Here is a 21,370-nt window from a genome sequence, read left to right as displayed (position 1 = left end):
TACCTTGGCTAGATCCATCTGAACTTGTTTATAGACTTCTGATTGTGACTGACCAAAATAACATAAGCAAAACTTGCTTATCATGCTACTGTGTTTTATTGAACAGCATTCAGCTGAAGATGTAACACTGGGGCGCCCCAGTGAATGGGGAGGAGAGGAAGAAAGTGTTTTGTTCTTTGTTTTTAATCTTTGGCAACTCTGGGGCGAAACTGTTGTTATGAGCAAAGCTATCTAACTGAAATCAGTGACAAAGACTTCTGAAGAACATTGCATTACAGACTGTTCTCTAAACTTGTAAACTTCTTTATTAAGATTGTGTGTACAAAGTATTTCAGTTGCATTTAAGCACAAAACCTAGCTAACAGAGCTAGATTGCTATTAAATAAAAGTTGTGTCCTTAGTAAACTTATGCTCTTTAAAAACCTATTTATTATGCTTGTAGAAAAGGACTTATTTCAGCTGCTAATTAACAGCAAAATGTGTTACAGGAAAATTTATGGCGAGAGGATGGGAGTGGATAAGGAAACATTCTTCCATTCTGTGAATAAAATTAATTTCAGAGAAGCTGCCCAGAGGCAATAATAATTACTCTTCATAAACCTGAGGCAAAAAACCACCTTGTGGCACTGAAGAGCTAAGGGTAAGGTTTGTGAGACTTCCAAAACTGGAAAATCATTTTATTGTTATTTTTTAATTATTCATCTTGAATTAAGGATAAAAACAGACTGGCTCTTTGTCCGTTGCTGTAGCAGTTTCTGGTGTTATCTGACTTTTAGGAACAAAGCTAAATACTGAGGGTCTGTGAGTCATTTTCTCTTCAGCCTGAGCCAACTAACTCCAGTTTCAGTATGTGTATGCTTCTTTCTATGTAGTGTGACTTTTTCCCTCCTGAGTTAGTCATTGTTATCTCTTGGCACAGGCATAGCAGTTCAAAACATCAACAAGTATAAGGCATGTGAAAAACATACGATTGGGCCTCCCATGTAATCTTCCCAACCCCAGAGCCCTCCTGTTGCCATTACTTTGTTGTTGATGAACCCACCTGATCTTTTGATTGCATCTTGTTTGATGGAGCAAGGATGTGAATTCCAAAGCAAAAGGTTGCTTACCAGAAATGGTGTCTGAGACCCTCTGCAGCTGCCTTCTCTGGTGCCTTGAAAAGACTAACAAAACATACTAGATTCAGCATAGCAAATTCAAGCCCAAGTCACACCAGACAGGTATTGGTCTTGTCTCTTAAGAATAGGGTGAGAGGGAGAGTGTCCTGAAGAGGTGCTCATAGCATGAGGATGATGATAACAACTGCTCTGTAGGATTAACCATATGCTTCCCAAATAACTGTATTTTTCATCCCTGTTCTCTTCATTCTTCCAATGTCTCTAGGTCAGAATTGTCTGTGTGTGTACTCAGGTATCAAGAAGGTGCTTAAACTGTTTTGCTAGTTGCATTTAATAATTGAATGGTGACTAAAAAGATACACTGCTGGCTTGCATCAGACTGGTGAATTCCTTGTTGTTGTTGATACTGAAACAACAGCTGGTCTGAAGCCATGTCTAAAAAGGTGGTGTGTGAAAGGATGGAGCAGTGGGCAAACTGATCAGGGTGAAAATAACACTGTTTTTGAGAAACAGATATCTCAGAATCTTCCAGCAAGTCTTTGGCAGGGCATGCAGGTTGGCCCAAGCTGGTTTGGTGAATTGATTCTGGAAGACAGCTAGGATGTCACTGGCATCTTGGTTCTCGTTAGTGTTTGTAGAAACACTGGAAGAGTATCTCTGCTAGTCTCTGATAGATGAATCGCTGTAGTGGGGAATGCATCAGTATGTAACTCTTTTGGATCGTTCTGCTTCCCCAAGTTTAGTCTAAATTCTCTAACAAGCTGGCATCTTTTGTGAGCACATTGCTTGGAGCAACTTGTAAAGACAGCTCCCCAGCATCTTCCTTCTCTCCCGCCTCCTGCTTTGCATAGGTCAGAAAACATTTTCTGTCTTGAAATGATATTAGTTACTAACTTCTCAGTGTGGGTGGGCTGGTAACCAGGATACAGTGGGCAACTGGGAGGAGGATAACAGCATATTGAAGTGATCAGTGTTGGAAGCATTGGCCGTGATGCAGAATACTAAAGATGAAGAAGCTTAATTCTTGTTGCCTCAACACCTACAAAATGTGGTCAGTCTTTAGCTCAGGCTTTAATTTCCAGTGGACAATGCGCCTTTTTAGGGATCTAACAATTTTAAGATTCTGATTTGTTTCTCTGTACAACTCCATACCACTTCATACATGTTTTTTAATGCTAATTTAGACTGTGGTACTTTTTCTTTACTTTTTTTTTTTTCATATGCATTGGAATATGGGAATAAGATTGACTGGGACATAGACATCATATGGTGGAACTTCTGTTGGGATGTAGAACTAGATAATAGTTGCAAATGCAGTTAAAGGTTAATTAATTCAGATCATTTAATCAGATTTAAAAATAGAAACATCTTTTAATCCACTGACTTTCAAACTGTTTTTTTCCTCATTAAGAAACAGAATCTTTCTTGTAAAGGAAAAACAAAGGTGCCTTTATATATGTTTATAGGATTCCTTATATATATAAGAAATGAACCGAAGAGAGAGAAACTCTGCTCATAACAGGTCTTGTTTTGCCAGAGATGCCGTAGGAGCTAGGGAATCATCAGGTTTAATAACCTGATGTGGAAAAAGAGACTGTTGTGGGACCAGATGAAGGAAGATCTAAATTATTTATTTATTTTAGAGTTAGGCTTTGGGAAATAATTTATATATGCTGTCTCCTGAATGGGTTTAGTGCAGTGCATTCGAATACTTCCTTTTCCTTTCAGTGGGACTTCATTACAGAAGGCATTAATTTCAAAAGAGTGGCTCATTAAGTTTTGTGATTTTTTTTAACTTGGTCAAATGCCTGTGTTCTGTAAGCCTAACATGAGGTGCAGGATCACCTGTACAGGTCTTGTCTGATCTGGCCCATGCTGTGTAGGAAGTAAACAGTGAATGCAGTGAGCTCTCACAATGCTTCTTTGAGGAACCCTTGTAAGGTATGTAACCCTCATATTTTCAGATGTCTCTTGTTGGAGTGAGGTCTTGCCCTTCAAAAGTGCACACTGAAAGGGAAAATCTTCATGGTGTTGACTCCCTGTTCTCATCTGACATTTTCCAGCTGGTAAAGAAACCACTAGCCCTCACACAGAGTGGGCTGACTTCCACAGCAGGACTTTTATTTTGAGACTTAGTTGGGCATTACAGTGAATAAATTCAAAATAATGAAGCAAATAAGTAGGTCACTCTGAAAGTAATGCCTCCTGTTTATTTCCATGGACACTACAACAGATACAAAGAGCACGGTAACACCATTTGATAGAGCAAATTCTCAGCTACAAAACGTTTTTTTCAACAGTCATCACCATTAGCTATGCATTTTTCACCAGTGATGACCAAGAAGGCCTCCTCGCTGCTCTTGTTTAAAAAAAAAAAATAAATAAAAGTAATAATTAAAATCTGCACCAGTGGAGGTGACCCACTATTCCACAGCTGCTAAAATGGCACCGTTGCAATGAAAATGTTGCCCCTCTTTCATTGTCCTGAACAAATGGAAATCAGAAAGCACCAAATATGGAATATACAGTGGGTGGGAAGTCCAGCCAAGGTTTTCACTGTGCCCTTTGGTCTTCAAACTGGTATGGGGCCTGGTGCTATGGTGTTGCAAGAGAAAGGTTATCTTCTTTTCTGGCAGTTCGAGCCTTCAGCTCCAGTCAGCATCACGAGGCTGCGATCAGAGTTGATGGTTTGTCTAGGTTCCAGGAAATCCAGAAACACTGGTGCTTTATTCTATCCCAAAAGGTAGTGCACTTTGCTTTACTTGAACTCCTCTGATGGGGAATTTTCATGTTGCCACTCCATGGACTGATATTTTGACTTCAGCTCATAGTGGTGACAACCTGTCTGGTCACCAGTAATAATTTGATCCAGGAAACTGTCACCTTCTGCCTCATCTTGGTTCAGTAGGTCCCAACAATCTTGTAGTGTTCTTTCTGTTCCTGTGGGAGATTCACCTGGTGCAAACTGTAATATTCTAGTGTTGACACAGTTGTTTCCAATACACTGAAGTTGATATTTGGCTCCTTACATGCTGATCATAATCTACCAACATGCCTGGATGAGCTGATCAAGATGCTTGTCTTTTCATGGTGTAACAGCTGTGCATGGCTGTCTGGAATACGGGTTGTCTTTCACATTGCTGTCACTACTACCGAAATGCACCACCTATTGCCACACTGTGCTCATAACCACTGACTGGTCGCCTTAAATGTTCAGCAAGCATCTATGAATGTCAATAGGTGCCATTTTTTTTCTCTGTGGAGGAATTCAAGTCTGTGCCATTGCTTTTTATGTCTTTCCATATCAGACACTGTTTTATCAGACTGCTTCTCTGCTACCATCTGTTGTATGGCAACAGAATGTAACAAAATATTAGTGGGAAGGTTCAACCTCTACTGCCATAACACCAACATCCTCCTCTGAGGTCATGGGCCAACATAATGAAATAGGAGGCATTACTTTTGGATCAGCACTTGCACAGAAGTATGTCACATTGTACTTCATTGATATCAATTGTGTGGAAGCAAATGTTATGTGAGTAAAGCATGAACATAAAGATGTATGTCAGAAGAAAGACAGATAATTAAAATTAAGGATAAAGAGTACCAGCAGGGAAGTCTGCCCCTTTGGGACAGAAATCTTGCCTAAATTGAGACAGTGTGTTTTTCTGTCCTTGGACTTGTATTCATGAAGGAGATCCCCATCTAAAAATTCCTGAAATGCTTGTATTACCTTACAGGGGTGCTGAGCACATCTGTTTATTTATTAATATCTTAATCTGCACAAGATATGTCATTTATGGTATTTGGATATGATCTTATCATACTCAAGTAAAACTTACGACTACTAAGTACCTGGCACTCAAGCTATTTTTCCATGCATAAAAGTTTACAAGTCGCATCTGTGTCTTGCATCTACGCAGTTTTATGATTCTGCAACATCTCAGTGTACTGAAAGCTAAATTCACTTAAGCTACTTTTAGTATATATTCATGTATGTTAAACTCCTATTCAAGTTCTAATCCTTTATCTAATGGTTTTTGCACTCGTCTTTCCATGTTTCTTTAGATGCTAAATATTCAGGATTAAATACTAGGCAAACTGCCTTTATTTTTTCAAGTCCCTCAGTTTCATAGTGCTAACAAGTCTCCTTTTGGAGATGGAATGCACTTGAGTTTTCATCTGTTCCTGCTTCAGGACCCAGACCAAAGGTTTCCAAGCACAAGATGATGTTATCAAGGTTAGCTTCTGCAGAGTGTTTGACAGTGTTGTGCAAAGCTGCAATGGAGTTGCACCCGCTGAGGGCAGGTGGGGAATTCTTGGAGCTACTTTGCCTAGAAGTTGTGTGGGTGACTCAAGGGATCAATTCTTGATTTATTATTTGAGAATTGAGTGCTTCTTAAGCTTCTCGCATGGTGAAGCCTTGACTGCCTCATGAAACTAAAATAGTTAAACTTCAGTAGTTTTTCTGCAAACAAGTAAATTACAGCTGTTCTTCTGGAAGTGGTTAAGAACTCCCACCATTCAGTCCATAGCTGGTTGGCACAGGCTTGTGCCAAGAGCTACTGTCAGTGAAATTGATATTGTTCCCACGAGGTCATGTGGTGGAGTGCTGCCAATACAAACAACACGACTGCAGATTCTCAAACTGTTAAGATTGCAGTGTGAGCTTATTTCACTGTAGCTTGCTCATATGGCTTGGAGGCTGCTACCCCTCCTTGAAAATCTAAAAAGTAAGCAAAGCAGAAGTTAATAGTTTAATTCAAGCCATCAGCACAGCCAGTCTTGACAATCATCCCTTGAGATGTCCAAGACCAGGTTGGATGGGGCCATGGGCAACCGGAGCTAGTTGCCTGATCCTAGTCGCTGGCAACCCTGTCTGTGGCAGGGGAGTTGGAACTGGATGATCTTTGAGGTCCCTTCCAACCCAAGCCATTCTATGATCTGATCTCAAAGTGCTTGACAGAACAGAGCAATGTCCTTCCCACAGCAAGTCATTTGCCTTCCTGTGCAGAAGATTGGTACCAAACCAGTGAGAGATGCAGGAATGAAGCAGAGATGCCCCCGGAGCACCGAGTCCTCTAGGTTGGACACTGCAAAATCAGATAGTCATTTCTTAGGAATGAAGAACTTGAACGTTTTGTTCAGGTATCTCATCACAAGCAAAGTATGAGTCGTGTACCTGAAAGGAATAATTGCACTCTTAAAAAATAGGGCTTGGGAAATTACTGTATGATCGCTGTATGCAGGCAGTGGTAAAAGTGGAACTCCCTGAAAGAGTAAATAACATTAAAACATACCTTTTTACACCTGTAAAGTAATTCATGGAACATCGGCGTGCAGCTCATGCAGAAAAAACAAGTCTCATATATAGTCATTTTTCAAATAGCTAAACTGATGCAATTTACTGAAAGATATTTTCATAAATCATAATGAAGGCATTGAATTTTAACTGTCTTTTTGTACGTGATGAATTAAATGTGCTGCTGTTATTGAAATCTATAAAACTGTTTCTTTATTTGTAAATTGCTTTTGAATAAATTAAGATTTTAATGGATTTTCTTATTCAATAATATGTACTTTGTATTGACATTTTAAGCTATTTATTCTGTCAGGCTTGTTCACAGTTATTTGCCGAGTATTTGCCAGTATTTGAAGACTTATTCCTCTGTCTATGGACGGTTTTCTCTGAAATAGTGGCAGCAGTTTTAGATATTTTTGCCTTTCAGCTGCTTGTCACATCTCACGCAGCAGAGGTGAGTCTCCTTGCAGCACAGTCATCAGGGCAATTCGTGGGAATGCTCATAGTTCTGTACAGAGGAAGACCAGCTTGCCTGCTGGAGGGCCTCCCATAGCAGGAGGAGTGGTTGAACTTCTGTCTGTGTGATGAGCGGCTGTTAGTAATGGGTGAGATGAATCACCTGGTTAATTGATTATCTGCTCTAAAAGTTTCTTTATATTTAATCTCTAATAAATGTGGATTACTGAAGGCCAAGTTCTGGCACCGGTATTGCCTGCAGTACCATTGATGGCAGAGGTAGGTCCTTTTTTTGCTCAGGGATGTGATTTAGCAGAGGGTTGTTAGAGTTAGGAAAGTATGGTTAGGTTGCAGTTGGACTTGATGATGTTTAAGGTCTTTTCCAACCTGAGCAATTCTGTTATTTTATAGTCACTTCAGCATACTCAGTGGCTGAGATCTGGCACTTTGGGTGATATATTCTGGTTGTGAGTGGTGTTCCCCATGGGTCGGTCTTGGGGTCTGTTCTGTTCAATATTTTTATTGGTGACCTGGATGGTGGGGATTGGATGTGCCCTCAGTGAATTCATGGATGACACCAAGCTGGAAGGGAGTGTTAAATCTACCTGTGGGTAGGAAGGCCCTACAAGAGGGATGTGGACAGGCTGGTTCCCTGTGCTAATAGGATGAAGTTCAACAAGACTAAGTTCCAATCAGATGTTGTACTAAGGAATGTGGTTTAGTGGGGAAATATTAGTTGTAGGTAGACAGTTGGACTGGATGATCGTAGAGGTCTTTCCAACCTTTCTGATTCTATGATTATTCATTGGTAGAAGCTCTGGTGAAAGGCTGATATGAAAATAGGTGATTTTCAGAGCCTTTTATTAAACACTGTCTGTGTCTACAGAAACATCTGCAGTTGCTCTGCAGTTCTATGAACTTTCTCCCATGCTTGATGAAGCTGATTCAAGGAGGAAAATTCGGCTGATGAGCTGAATCAAGGAGTTATGGGATAGGAGATTATACAGTTCTTTGAGTTGGAAGAGACCTACTGAAGGCATTCTTGTTCAGCCCCTGCCATGAGTAGAAACTTGAAAGCTAGAGTGGTTGTGTAGGATCTCATCTAGTCAAGTAATGAAAGCTCCAGGAAGGAGCTTGGGCAGCTGCTGGTCTCCCTGCAGGTCCCGGCTCTGCAGAACTAGCCTCTGCCAGCCTCAGAGCCAGCATCTTTCCAGCTTGCTCCAAGAACTGGTAGAAATCATAATTGGTTTACTTGATTTGACAGGTTAGGCTGATGATTGAGGGAGCTATGCACAGCAGTCGTGATGACTGTATGAAATGGTATCCCACTCTGAACCTGAAATCCAGTTCCATGGAGAAAGGGGCATGGAGATTAGTAAGTTTTTTTTCTTTCTCTTCCCTCTTTCCATGACATTTAAATAATGAGCCTGAAAATTTATTTGCAGGAACCCTTGTGCTATGACGCAGCTGCTGACACGCGTAACAATAGTCTGACTACTACCAGTGTGATGATAGTAATGATTTAGCATGATAACTTTGACTTTATTCCATTCACCTTGGTTTTGGGTTGTGTTGTTTTTTTTAAACTCTACCTCAAATTTTCTGAGGCTTTTGCATCAGAGAATTGCACTCTCCATTCACTGGGAATTGTGATGACCAGTTGCTCATGCAATCTTTTTTAATACCTTTAAAGAAGAGGTATTAAATAAATGTGAAGATATTAGAGAAATAGGTATTGGAGAAATAGGTATAATAGGTATATCTTGCTAAGAGGAGTATGCATGTCTTTGTCAACAGGTTGGCCAGCCTGGTAAGGAGGGCTTTAAACCAGGTAAGATGAGGTAAGGGGAGTGCATGGGTTAAGTAGCAGAACGTGGCTTGAGTTGCAGTGTCTCCAAAGGGTCAGAGCAGCTGGGAAGTGCACGCGGAACATGGTCATAATAAGTTATACGTGTTGGTGAGAACGTTGTCCTTCTCAAATTAAGCATTAGCGGAGGAAGGGGAGAATATAATAAATTCAACACTTCTACTTTATGACTTGAATAAAATGAGTAGTGTACAAGGTAAGAAAGAACAAATCAGATAGTTGTATCTAAATGAGATGATGTCTGTGGTAGTTTGATTGGAAATAAGAGCTGTACAGAGATAGCATACCTCTGAAGAGTGGAAGCCATACTATATTTTTGGGGAACAATCTTTACATGGTATTTTTCTTCCATGATGTCACTTTGCCATACTAATGATGACATCCTTCACCTTATTTTTCCTAAATTTATTTTTACTAATACAAGGCTGTGAGTCATGCTGCCTGCCTCACAGTATTCCTTTACTAAGTTGATGTGCCATCCTGCTTTCTTTTTTTTTTTCTTCTTTTTTTTTTTTTTTTTATTTGGAAATGTCATGAGAAAGTATTTGGCTGGCAGCCCAAGAAATGTGCCAGCAGAGAGATTTTGAAAAGCTTTGCATATGCAGACAATCCACGTTTTCCCACTCCTTATCTCTCTTCACTGTTTTGTTGACATCTTCATTTAGATTTATGTGAAAAGAAGTTGTAACCTGTCACTCAGAACGTGGTTTATTTATTGTGCGTGTTCTTTTGGAAGTTCCCAATAATCTATTTTCAAATTATAGCATATCGTGCAACAATTAATATTTCTAAAGATGTATTTTAATAATCATGAGAAAATACCCACCTGCTCTTTTGTGGTACCCTCCAAATCGAAACCAAACCAAATACTGATGGTCAGAGACATGGTGGTAGATTAAAAAGAACATCTACTAAACTTAAGTGCTGAGGTTTAATGAAAAATAAATATAGCAATATTGCTGTTTTTTTACTGTATGGTGCCTGTTTTGTACTGAAAAAGGGGAATGTGCTGCTTGGCTGCGATATGTTGGCAGCAAGGAAGAGTGAAATGCATTGGGAAGCTTTTTAGTAACTTCAGGAAAGGTGTAACTGAAACTGCAAGCTAGTTAGCTTAATGAAGGAACGCAAATAGTCAATTAAAAATGCTCTGTATATTTTCACATTATATAAAATATGATAAAAGCAGTAAAATTCTGATTATTTCTGCTTTTCATATTTAAAAGCCATTCTAATTGTAAGTATTCTGTTAGCATATGAGTTTAAAATATCCATAATGTTTGCTGTTCTTTCTTTAGCAACACGTTTAAGCTCTTCTCCTATGTTGTAAGCTATGCTTGTAGCCTGCTTAGTTTGCAGTTGGTCTGTGCAATTAAATGAGGTGGGATTTCTGTTTTTCTTAAGCCGACGCACTCACGTGAATTTGTGGGTGGGAGGTAACATTCTCCATTAGTAGTACTCCAACACCTGTGAATTTTGTCTTGTTTTTTGTTCGCCTAGTTAATTTCCTTTTTGCGTTAACAGAGCAAAGGCACTAAGGATTTATTAGACATAGTTCCTTGAACAGTTTAACGTGGCATAAACAAGTGCTTCCTCTGAACTCAGTTGTCCCTTCCTGCCTCCTTCCTCATCCCACTGCTTCAGCCTGTGCCCCTCTCACCCATCTTGCTAGCATCAGCGGTGGGGAATAATCTAGGTTAAAGTCAATCATTTCTCATTAAGCTAGTTTTAAGCTATTAGTGTTTTGATTTGGTTGAGTATGTGGTTTCATTAGCATGAGAGGTGGCCTAAGGCAGAGGAGTGGCAGGGGTGGGAAGGAGCATCTGGAGATGTAGGAGAAGCATGACCTGCTTGTCAGCAGCCTTGTTCAGTTGTGCCTTAGTCTGGTTGTGAAAATGCATCATTAGCAGAAGAGTGGTCATCTCCTTTTTTTTTTAAGGATTATAAAGCTTGTCCAACCCAGCTGCTCCCTTCCAGCAGTTCACTGCTCTTCCCTTTCTTTTGAACTGATCTGGTTTCAGAGTCAGCATCCTGCAGTGCATTGGAGGCACTCAGTGGAGACATACAGAGAAGCCTGTATGCGTAGATCCTTTCTGAAACTGGATTTATTCTGTGGTTTTTCTCCCATGCTATGACTGGGCAAGAGGGAAGAGAACGGCTGACCCACCCTTCCGTACTATCTTCTATCACTCTTTTCCCTTCCCTCCCTGTTCTTAAATCATATGGGGGAGAGAAAAAGGCATTGCAGACAAAACCGCCTTGAATGCAGTGAATTACTCTCCTTGCTAGAATATGGAAGCTTTAAAAGTTTTAAAGGGTCTTATGCAATATTAACTAAAAAAGTTTTGTCTGAAGCATAGACAGTCAGCTGTGTTTAGTTTGGTGTGTCCTGGAAAATATAAAGATGCTTCTAAGCACGTTGCTTTAATGACTGTTGTCTCAGAAATAAGTGTAAACCTGAAGAGCATTTGCTAGCCTTTACAAACGTCAGCCATTTTCTCAGTTGCCTTTCTGTTTTGGGGGAGGCAAGAACAAGCTGTGATTAGTAGGCCTTCTTTTAGTGAAATAACTCATTCAGCTTCATTGCAAGTTCTTTTTATACAGAAAAGGAGAGAGCAAACTCCTCGGTTTTCTTTCCTAATGGCCTGCTGGGGTGTCTCCAAAGAGCTCTTTGGCCTCACCTGGGAGCCCTAAATTCCAAGCTCTGCTGAATGCAGATTTCTCGTGTTATAGCTTTCTGACCTTCTTCTGCTACGCCCCAGTATATGAAATCTAAGATCAAAGTGATTTCCTTTATAAAAAGTTTTATATTGAATCTAAAATAAATATTAATGTGGGGAGCTGTGCTGTTGGTTGTTCTTTATTATCCATATGGATTTTGACGGTGGGTTTTCAGAGGAGCAGTGGGGGAAGGTTGCTTGCTATGAATGTTATTTGGCAGAAAGTCAGATGTATTCTACATTTCATATGAACGCTATCTGCTGAAAGTCAGCTAGCTGCAGAACCAACTCTGCTCGCTGTGCCTTAGCAACCATGAGCAAAAATCTGCTGCCACATGGAAACAGACTGGGATTCGTGACAATACTCCCTAAATGCAGCCACTGCCAAACAGCAGTAGCAACTGATCTGTTAAACACAGCACTTACATCTTATTTCTGCATAAAAGTCCTATAGAAACATCCAGTGTCAAATGCAAGAATCTGAAGGTGGCCAAGCAGTAACCCCAACTGTGTGCTGATTTTCTTTCCCTTCCTCCACTCCTTGCCTGGCATGACCAAGAACTTGGAATAAATGAGTATTTACTCATGCAGAGATTGTTGCCTTATTACCTTGCTGGGCAGGGTGTGTCAGGAAGGTGCAGTCCTGCATTGTGCCAGAATTCATTTTCAGACCAGGACTGGAAATGGAAACTCGCTAATTGTTTCAGCTGTTTGCTTGTAGCAAGTCAAGCAAATTTTTATCTAAGGCAAAAACTCACTGGCTTTCGTCAGTTGTAATGTTTTCAGTCATTTCTATCGTTATTAGGGCATTATCATTTTCAGGGTTCATAATGAGAGAAAGAAATCTGTCTAGGAAAAAAAATAATTACTTTTTCATTTGTGTGGAGTGGGAGAGAAGCCTGGGGGAAATTAAGTAAATACCCCTGGTGGATTTTTTTTTTTTTTTAATTTTTTCTGTGTTGTTAGATTTGAATGATTAGTGGAGGGAGAAAAGCACAAACATCTGACTGCATTTGAATGTGAATTTGGATTCAGCTTTGCTTCTGATCCTTTTACGTGTGTTTTCTCTCGTGGTTGGAGGGTGAGAACTCTCCAGCATGAATTCTTGTGAAAGTGTATCTCAGGCTTGGATGCTTAAATGCTTTTTGGGACTCCATCAGAATGCATGATTTCCCTTGTGGTCACATTAGGCAATTTAGGATTCAGGTGCTGAGCAGTTGCAGAAATCCCCCAGTCAGGGAATTGTGATGGTCTCATTACTAGGTAGCCTGTGCTGCACCACGTACATTTCAAAATGTGATGATTTTCTTGCAGGCTATTTATATTTGGGGAAATAAGCCCTGATAGGGCACAGTGCTGAAACATTTATTTAATTTTGAGCATACCAAGTAATCCAATTTGAAATGCACAAAGTACTATACAGAATTCTTTAGGGACATAGCGGTAGTGCCCTGAAACCATGAGCACTTATTTTCTTATATTTATGCATAAAAATGTACCAAGAGCTACTTATCAATGTGAAAATGATCATGGGTTTGCAAATTAAGCCCTGATCAAATAGACAGATATATACAAATGTGTTGTAACAGGTGAAGTTTGGTTGTACGTTGCAAGCTCTTGACATAGCATTATGCACGATTTTGGTAACACAGCCTGTTAAGAAACTAATTATTTGAAAAACTTGGACTGGAAGCTTAAGCACTTTGCTGCAGGGGGAGATCTCTGATTCTTCCTGCTCTTGTTTCTTTGAGACTTAAAACAAATCCCTTTATTCCTTCCTTTAAATATTTTACAATCTTAGTTTAAAAAAAAAACAACCAACCAAACAATTCTTCCCTATTTTTGCCAAAGCTTTCTTTTCTTGCTAGCTGCACAGGGATACTTGAAGCTCTTAGAGGAAAAACAAAACACTTGAATATTATATCTGAAGTTATTATTTCCCTATTATTTCTGAGGCCTCTTCTGTGGTGTTATAGTGTGACTTCTAGTGCAGACAGGTTGCTGGCTGCTGCCACCGTACTAAATCCCCACGGAGGAAAGCACTTAAATTGGAGCTCCAAGCACTGTTGCTCTGTGTCTTTCTGAGCATGATGGAGATTAAATTGCTAGCAGATGTATGGAGCATCACTGATGCTACTGCGACTGCACTGCTGGCAATGGCAGAAATATCAGCAGTTGTTGGAACAGCTTGGGCAGGGAGAGCACAAGCAACCTGGAGGCAACATCATCTGAAGTAGGGATGAAGCCAAATCAGAATCCAAGATCTGAGAGAAAATATAAATGCATCTCCAGAAAGCGTGTCTGAGAACACACTCTGTAGTATACTTATCCCTTGGTTAGAATGTTAACCGCTTTCTAGTAAATACAGATTGAATTGCTTTAGTAAAGAGCCAATTCAGCGCTCTGCTAAGTGAAAAACTAACTCAGCGTCTTGCATTGATGTAATGCTTGATCTTTCAAACGAAGACCAAAGTGTCCTCGTTAGCGTACCTTGCGTGTTGTCTAGGATGCCGTGGGTAAATTTGTTTTTGAACCTTTCTGAAATCAGATTGTGCTCTCATATTAAAATATTGTCATCAGTGGCTTTGCGTGCTAATCTTTAAGTAGTGGGAGAGATTCTCAAGATCTTTAAAAATAACGGTCCAGTTGATGCAGTACTGATTTAAACCCAGGTACTGACCTTGCTCAGAAGCATCAGTCATCAAATTAGTGACTGCTTTTAAAAGGCAGGCTTGGAGTGTTTAAGCTGGCTGTGTGAATTGGAAAGAAGGGTGTTCCGTTTGTTTTTCTTAAATTAATCTCTAGTCACTTTATTTGAATCCTCTTGTTCTGTTAACACCACTGCTCTACTCCCTGTGTTTCTAGAGGTTTTAAATATTGCTGTAAAATCCTTCATAGTTCTTCCCAATTTCAGACTGTGTTATCTGTGGTATACACAGATTTCAATCCTAGCAGTGCCGTTCCAAAGCCTGCTCCTGGGCCCTGTCCCTGCTGTCCTCTCCTGCCTCATGCAGGCACATCCTTATGCTGGCATATCCCCCACTCGTGTATCATAGGAGAGCCCTCCCAGTGCCCTGGGGCAGCTCCTTTCCCATCCTGGGGCTGAATGGGAATGGCCACTCCCTGCTCACCTCTTGGCCTGGCACAGCCCCTCCTCAGACTGGTGTAGAGGTGTGGGAGAAGATGGGCCTGGAACGTGGCCTGTGGCGTGGGCTGCAGTGGCTGTTCCAAAGTGGTTTTCAGTACAGATGAGTTGTTTGCTTGATGACATGAATTTGCTTTAAAAGCTTATGGCTCATTCCAGGAGTTATTTACAAATGTATTTTGAACTCATGTTTGTGGTAGAAGTGGGTGATCACCAGGGAGGAACAGCTTGTATTTACCAAATTCCTTCAGAGAGGAGTGGCGCATCCCCCTCAGCATCAACAAGAAAGGTCATTTTTTCTGTTCTATTCCAGAATACCACTTCCACTTTTTTTGGGGAGAACTTGTGGCTCTCCTATGCAATTTCCATTTTCTTGTATTTGCAGAAATGTCCTGTAGGTAGATACCCACTTGGCATGCATAAACATGTTCTCTCAGGCTGTGATTTATGCTTGCTCTGAGCTTATCTGGGTTCAAGCTACCCACCAAAAGAAGCTGTTATGCTGTCCTGCCCTCCCATCCTTCAGGACTGTGAATCCTTCTCTCTGCTGGGCACCTGAGCTCTGTGTGGTTTGAAGGATGAACTAGAAACATTTTTTTGCATTACTTGTTTTCAGACTGAGTGGCTTTTTACACACTCCTTGGAAGTAATTTGTAGCTCCAGCCATCTTCTGACAGCTGAGCATGTGCCAAAGTGGGTGCTGTGTGTTCAATTTTCCTTATGTCCCAGGTTTTCTGTAGTCTGGAGAAAAGGAGATGTTGCCATTAAGCCTACTTCTTTTTTTCTTTGTGTGTGTGCAGTTATGTGTGGGGCTTAGTTAAGCGCAGCCCAACAGAATGTTTCACTGCGAGTTGAAAGTTAGAGTTTTGCAGCCTCATGCTTTTTCACTTCACAGTGTGCAATTAGTATCCCCTGAGGTGTGCTACCTTAGCAAGACCATGGTGCCTAACCCTGGAAGGTGGGGAAATTTGTGTCTAATTCCTTCTCTGTCTCTGTTTTGAGATGCTAAAGTGCAAGTGTTCCAGCTTCACCTGAAATTAGCCCTGAGAGGGCCGCAGCAGGCCCCTGTGCAGCATCACTGGGCAGGCATGTGTCTCTGTATTGGTGCCTGTGCAGATTTGGTTTTGAAGTGGTCAGGCTTCTCGTGCCAGGCTGAGGAGGTTGTGCTGCTCTTCTCTGTCATCCTCCTCCTCATCACTACTGGTTCTCATCAAACCTTACACTGGCTCTGGAGCTTGCCCAGCCCTTTGAGATCCAACTTTATTTCCAGTCTCCATTTTTTTTTTTTTCTGAGTTTGTTGGTCCTCCCTTATTAGTGAGCTGGGCTGGAGTTGAGCAGGGTGGACGAGTGGCACAGATGGCATGAGGCCAGCAGTGGGGGCCTGGTGGAGGAATTTAGTCACTTCACCTCGTGATACTAGAGCTTGCCCCTACTGCTCCTGTGTTCCCACTTCAACCCAGTACTTCTAGTCTTGTATTCTTGTCCTTCCCTTTTGCTTTCACATTTGTCCTTAACTCTCCCAGTGCTGGTATTTCCCTCACAGAGTGAGCCAGTGTGAGGAGCTGAGCCACTCCCAAATTCATCCTACCAAAAGAGGAATGCTGTTCCATGTGCTGGTCTCCCTGGGGTCAGGCGAGTTCTACACTGAGTCCTCACTCCCACCAGCATCACTGTAATTGGCTTTCTGATGATACTGGCATTAACACCAGCCTGGGGACTGAGTGAGAAGGGGCACAGTGGTGTCTAAACTTGGGCTGTGCTGCAGTAGTAAGGGAGGTTTGTTGAATGAAACACTTGGATGCAAGTCAGTTGAAGTGTTGGTATGTAAGGCTGTTGCAGCATCGAAGTGTTAATGACATGCCTGCTAGAAAGACTAAGTGGGACCGGAGGCAATGTTGTGGTCTTACAACATATTTGTTGTGTATGGGCGAGGGAAATGAAGCTTTTATGTTGCAGTATTTCTGTACGGAGCTGCTGTTATGCATGGAACAGCACTAACGTTTGTGATGGGCATGGAATTGTAAAGTGTTAGATACTTCTGTCATTCCTTGTTGCTTCTCTTCCTTTTATAAGAATAAATTTCCAGAAATATGAGGTGAGAAAGCAGGTGGTAGTACTGAAATATGGATTCTGTAATTCTAACAGTGTGAGAAAGATGATTTTCTTGTGATTACGGTATACCACACAAGAATTGGATCCTTCTCAAAGTGAAGAATTGGTTACCTGGCCTGCAAGTTGGACTAACGTGCACTGCACAGTCCTCCTATTGTTCTGCCAGTGCACCTGCACCATTTCTTTTGTTCCAGCTCCAGGCGTCTTCTAGGCAGTGTTTGCTTGTGTGCTGTATGGCTTGTAGTGAGAAGTTGCCAGTGAACAGCCGAATAGGCAGTATCTTGTCTTTTAACACTGTCAAGATGTGGAAGTAATGTGGCAACTATGGATGAGATAATCTGTCTCTAGTATAGATGTTTATCACTATTTGCCTTCCAGAAATCTACTCTTAATTTTGTAACTTTCAATCCACAGTCCTTATTGAGCAGCAGTAAGGTTTTGGCAATTGCATTTCATTAAAGAGTTACTTGTCTACTTCCTTTCTATGTTTTCAAGTATGAAACCCTTCTAATTTCACGGTGTGAGTTGCTATTCTCACATTATATGTATCACATTATATAGAGAACAGAAATTCTATCTTTCTTCTGTGCTGTTTCATCATTTTGTGTAATGGCATCTCTCCTGTAATCTCTCCTTTGCAAGGTCACCGTCTTTTCTTTTTCATCTCATCTTATAATGTATCCAAATCCTTCATTATTCCTACTAATATCGTTGTCTGAATCCCCACTTACTTTGGAGCATCCGTTTCTGAGATGCTGTTTCCAGTGCAGCATGTGCCGCAATAGAGATAATGCTGGTGTGTGTTACAGCAGTGCTATTTCCCTGTTAGTCACCATTTGATTCCTCGTCCATCCTTATACAAGGCAGTGTTTTCATGTAATTAAGAGTTTAATTTAAGAAGAGTGATAGTCCTTGAGAAGTTCTCTGACCCTGAGGTGTCGTTACTGAATTGATAAAGTTTGTTTGAAGAGATGTTAGGGCAAACATAATTACACTTTCCACCTTCTGGTACATGCTGCTTTCATTATGGTCTTTTCACCTAGAAGTTTTTAGGTTTATCTTAAAACACTTCCTGGTCATTTCTGGCCATTTCTGACCCAAATAATAGGATCTGAATTTCTTATTGCTCGTTTTCTTTTCCAGATCCAGAATAAACGTAGCCAAAAATACAGAAGTGACTTTACCTACCCATTTCCTTAATATGAAAAGTCTTAGTTTGAAACTTCAGTTAGACTATTTAAATGATTTGATAAATTCTTATTTAGATTTCAACAGCTGAGATACCTTTATTAAATAAAAAAATAATTAAAAAAATGAAACTAAAGTTCTACCAAACTGTCTTACAGACACTGTCCAGAAGAATTTCAAATCCATACCTGGAAACTCCTTCAAACAAGGTACTTGTCAAGCTTCACTGTGATTCCACTTTGTAAAGCAGTGTATTAGGAATATCTTTGCTTTATTTCAACCCCATCATTGTAGCTTTGAAGATGCTTGTGGATGTAGCCTGCGTTAAATCCAGTTAATGAGTTACAATCTGAATGTTTTACAAATTGTTTATTACTGAGTTTTCCAGCGAAGTTGAGAAGTCTGGTGTGCACTTGCTTCATAGCCATTTAAGCTACTCCCATGACTTAACTTAGTTTTGCAGTATTTCAGAGTGAGAACTCTATTTTTACATCTCACAATACTTTAATGCCAAAGGATTGTTTTATGTTCTTTGAAAGATCCAAGAACACGTGAACCGAAAGAAGTGAAACTGTGATATTGATTTTCTTTCAAGTTAGTTATTTGTGTTACTGCTGTGGTTTGTTGGGACTGGGAAGAAATGTGACCACATACGCCTAAGTTAAATTTGTTAGTAAGGAGTGGTACGTAGAACCCAAGTAAAACATGCTTTTATGGAAGATGGAATTAGGTCCTATTTTGATAGACCCATCTGCAGCCTTAAGGTGTAGAGTAAAAATCAGGCATGGGAGAACCCAAACTTGCATCCACTTGCATCTCTCTAGAGTAACATTTGTTTTAATCTGAACATATCTCCAGCTCATGGGGGCATCTGTAGTTAGTGATAAGACTGGGTATGGTATAAGTTGGGTTACATTTCCTATGAGGCTTTGATGGTTTTGTCTGTTGTTTATCCAGTCAGAAGGCATTGCTCAGAGGGAGGGAGCAGACAGTGGCAAAAGCACTTTGCTGCAATGGGAATAAATTCCTGTTTGTCACACTTTTCAATTTCTCTTTTCATTCAGATTTATGGAGAAAGTTCCTCCTGTGCTGGGAGAGCTCTCAGGAATATTTTTACACTACAAGCTTCTGATCTGATTAAAGACAGGGTGTACCTTACTGGAATTTGCAGGTAATGCGAGGTCATTCATTTTAACCAACTGGATGGGGTTTTATTTATGTTTGTCTATGTCTTGATTTGATAAGAAACTAAATTCTGAGTGTGAGATCCTGTGTGTTTTACCAAGAAGTTACAAATTATATATATATATTGTTAAAAAATGTATTTTAATGTTTTTTCTCATGTTACTTTTTCAGTTGCCAGAAAGCAGCCTGACTTGTCCATTCATTTAATTGCTTATAGATTCATATACAGTTCTGTTTGTTCCTTGCTGAAAAGAATGCTCGATTCAACCCTGATCTGATGTTATAGAAGAGGTTAATTGGATTCCTAGGATTTATTTACACAGTGCTTTTTGCATGTAATTTATGAAATATTTCTGTAATAAAGTGATTTTCAGTTTGTGTTACACTGCAGAATAATTGATTCCTCCTATTTTCAATTATACTAAAATATGTGTTGCTATTATAACACCATTCATGTATATATTTGAGAAAAAGCCATAATTTTTTTTTAATGAATTAAAAAGAGAATTTTACCAATAATATGGAAGATGAAGTAGATCGAAGAGCAACACTCGAAGTCTTACACAGATATTGTGTGGTTGTATTGCTTATGACTACTTTCTGAAGTAAAATAAGATCCAGCTTTTAGCCTCAGGATTTTATGTAGCTCTTACACATTTTCAGATGACTGTCTGTGTGATGTACAAATTGATAAAAAAAAATATTCTGTATTGTGAAGATTGCCATATGATTTAGGTATGTAGGGGAACTTACTAATCTAATACGAGTTTCCTTATTGTAACTGGGGGCATTCTGCTGAGACTTGTCAGAATAATTTCTTTCCTTGAAGTGAATAGGGTTACAAAAAGCAGTATTTGAGACAAAGGGCTTGTTCTGCCAAGCAAGGGGATTACTTCTATAAAACTTAAAGAAACCACTGTATTATAGAACAGCGTTTTAACATTACCTCTTATACTACAGTAATGCTTTGTCTGTTTTCAGGAGAAGCTGTGTTGGATCAGAACTGGTAGACTGGCTGTTGGAGCATTGCCCTTTTGTTAAGTGCAGATCTACTGCAGTTGGAGTGTGGCAGCTGCTTCTGGATATGGGCATTATATTATCAGGTCAGTGTGGTAGTATTTGTAAGTAAGGAATATTATCTAGTTTTTTTTCTGCATGGAGTAATAATCACATTTTTGATAAGAGAGGAAAATTTGGGGAAAAAAGAGTAGATAGGTCAATTTTTAGTAACTATAGTTGCTTATTTTACTACCTCCTTGGTAGGCCTGCCTCTGTGACCTTTCATTTCATAAATACCAAAGACGAATCTCTTTTCAGGCATATTCCTTACTTATCCTTTTGTAAACATAATTGCCTATTGCCAAGTTGCAATCAGTGTGTATCTCTTCTGCCCTATTTTTTTTTTCTCCTCATCCTTTTTGGTTTTTCATAAGATAGCAGCTGTTTAGTCTCTGCAGATCACCAGTTCACCAGATGACTTCTCTTGACAGTTAGTGATTTCCCCTTTCACTCTGTTTTTCATAGGTTAGAATACAACAGGTTGCGAGAAGATTCAGCTCCTAGAGAAAATTGTGGTGCTAGGTTCTACCCCCTTGCCTCTCCTTCCCATCCAAATTTAGGGATCTGGTCCAGATTATGTGGTTTGTGACAAAGCACTGGTAACCAGCCTCTGGAAATCTGAGGGACTCCACTCCTGGTGGCACCATTTGGGTAGCTTGGTGCATTCTCAGCCCTGGGATTTGTGCTAGACACTTCCCTTTCCTGCTTGCAAGAGGGTGAGGTGTGGGAGACTTCTCCATATGTAAGCTGACACTCAGTGTATGCTTAAAGGCTTTGTCCTACTCCAGTTACACTGACAGTATGTCTGATAATTCAGCCTCTTGGCAAGAGTTGAGTGACACCCTCAGTAGGAACTCCCTCTTTTGGCTGTGGAACCTGTCATTTGAGCCCAGTTTAATTGCAGATATGCCAGAGAAGATGACAGCTGTTTGTATTGCTACATTATCCTACTCAAGACTATTCTACAGAACCAGTACCCTTGAGTTCTAGCAGGGCCTGGGATAATGATGGGCTAAGCATTAGCTTATTGCATTAAAGGCTGTGAGTTTATGAATGTGCTGTGAAGATGTTCATCGTGAAATCATTTCAACTCTTTTTTTTTTTTTTTTTAAGCTTAGAATTTTTGTTGTTTTTTAGCCTGGTGTATTCTTTTCATCTGCATTATTGAACTTTGTTCACCAGTGCCTAGCCATTAGCAAGAGCAGATTAGAAGCTAATGG

General features: G+C 40.2%; 1 protein-coding gene across 2 annotated transcripts in view; it reads left to right on the top strand.

The window, feature by feature from the left end:
• RAPGEF5 (Rap guanine nucleotide exchange factor 5) overlaps window positions 1-21,370 on the top strand; it is a 151,361-nt gene that overhangs the window by 11,526 nt on the left and 118,465 nt on the right. For both annotated transcript variants that reach the window (XM_015281856.4, XM_015281855.4), the window contains exons 2-4: window positions 18,065-18,115; window positions 18,971-19,077; window positions 20,073-20,194. In XM_015281856.4, coding sequence (XP_015137342.1) covers window positions 18,065-18,115; window positions 18,971-19,077; window positions 20,073-20,194 — 280 coding nt within the window. The remainder of the gene's footprint in view (window positions 1-18,064; window positions 18,116-18,970; window positions 19,078-20,072; window positions 20,195-21,370) is intronic.

Source organism: Gallus gallus, chromosome 2 (assembly GCF_016699485.2).
Source record: "Gallus gallus isolate bGalGal1 chromosome 2, bGalGal1.mat.broiler.GRCg7b, whole genome shotgun sequence".
Lineage (NCBI taxonomy): Eukaryota > Metazoa > Chordata > Aves > Galliformes > Phasianidae > Gallus > Gallus gallus.
This window is presented reverse-complemented; position numbering and strand designations above follow the sequence as displayed.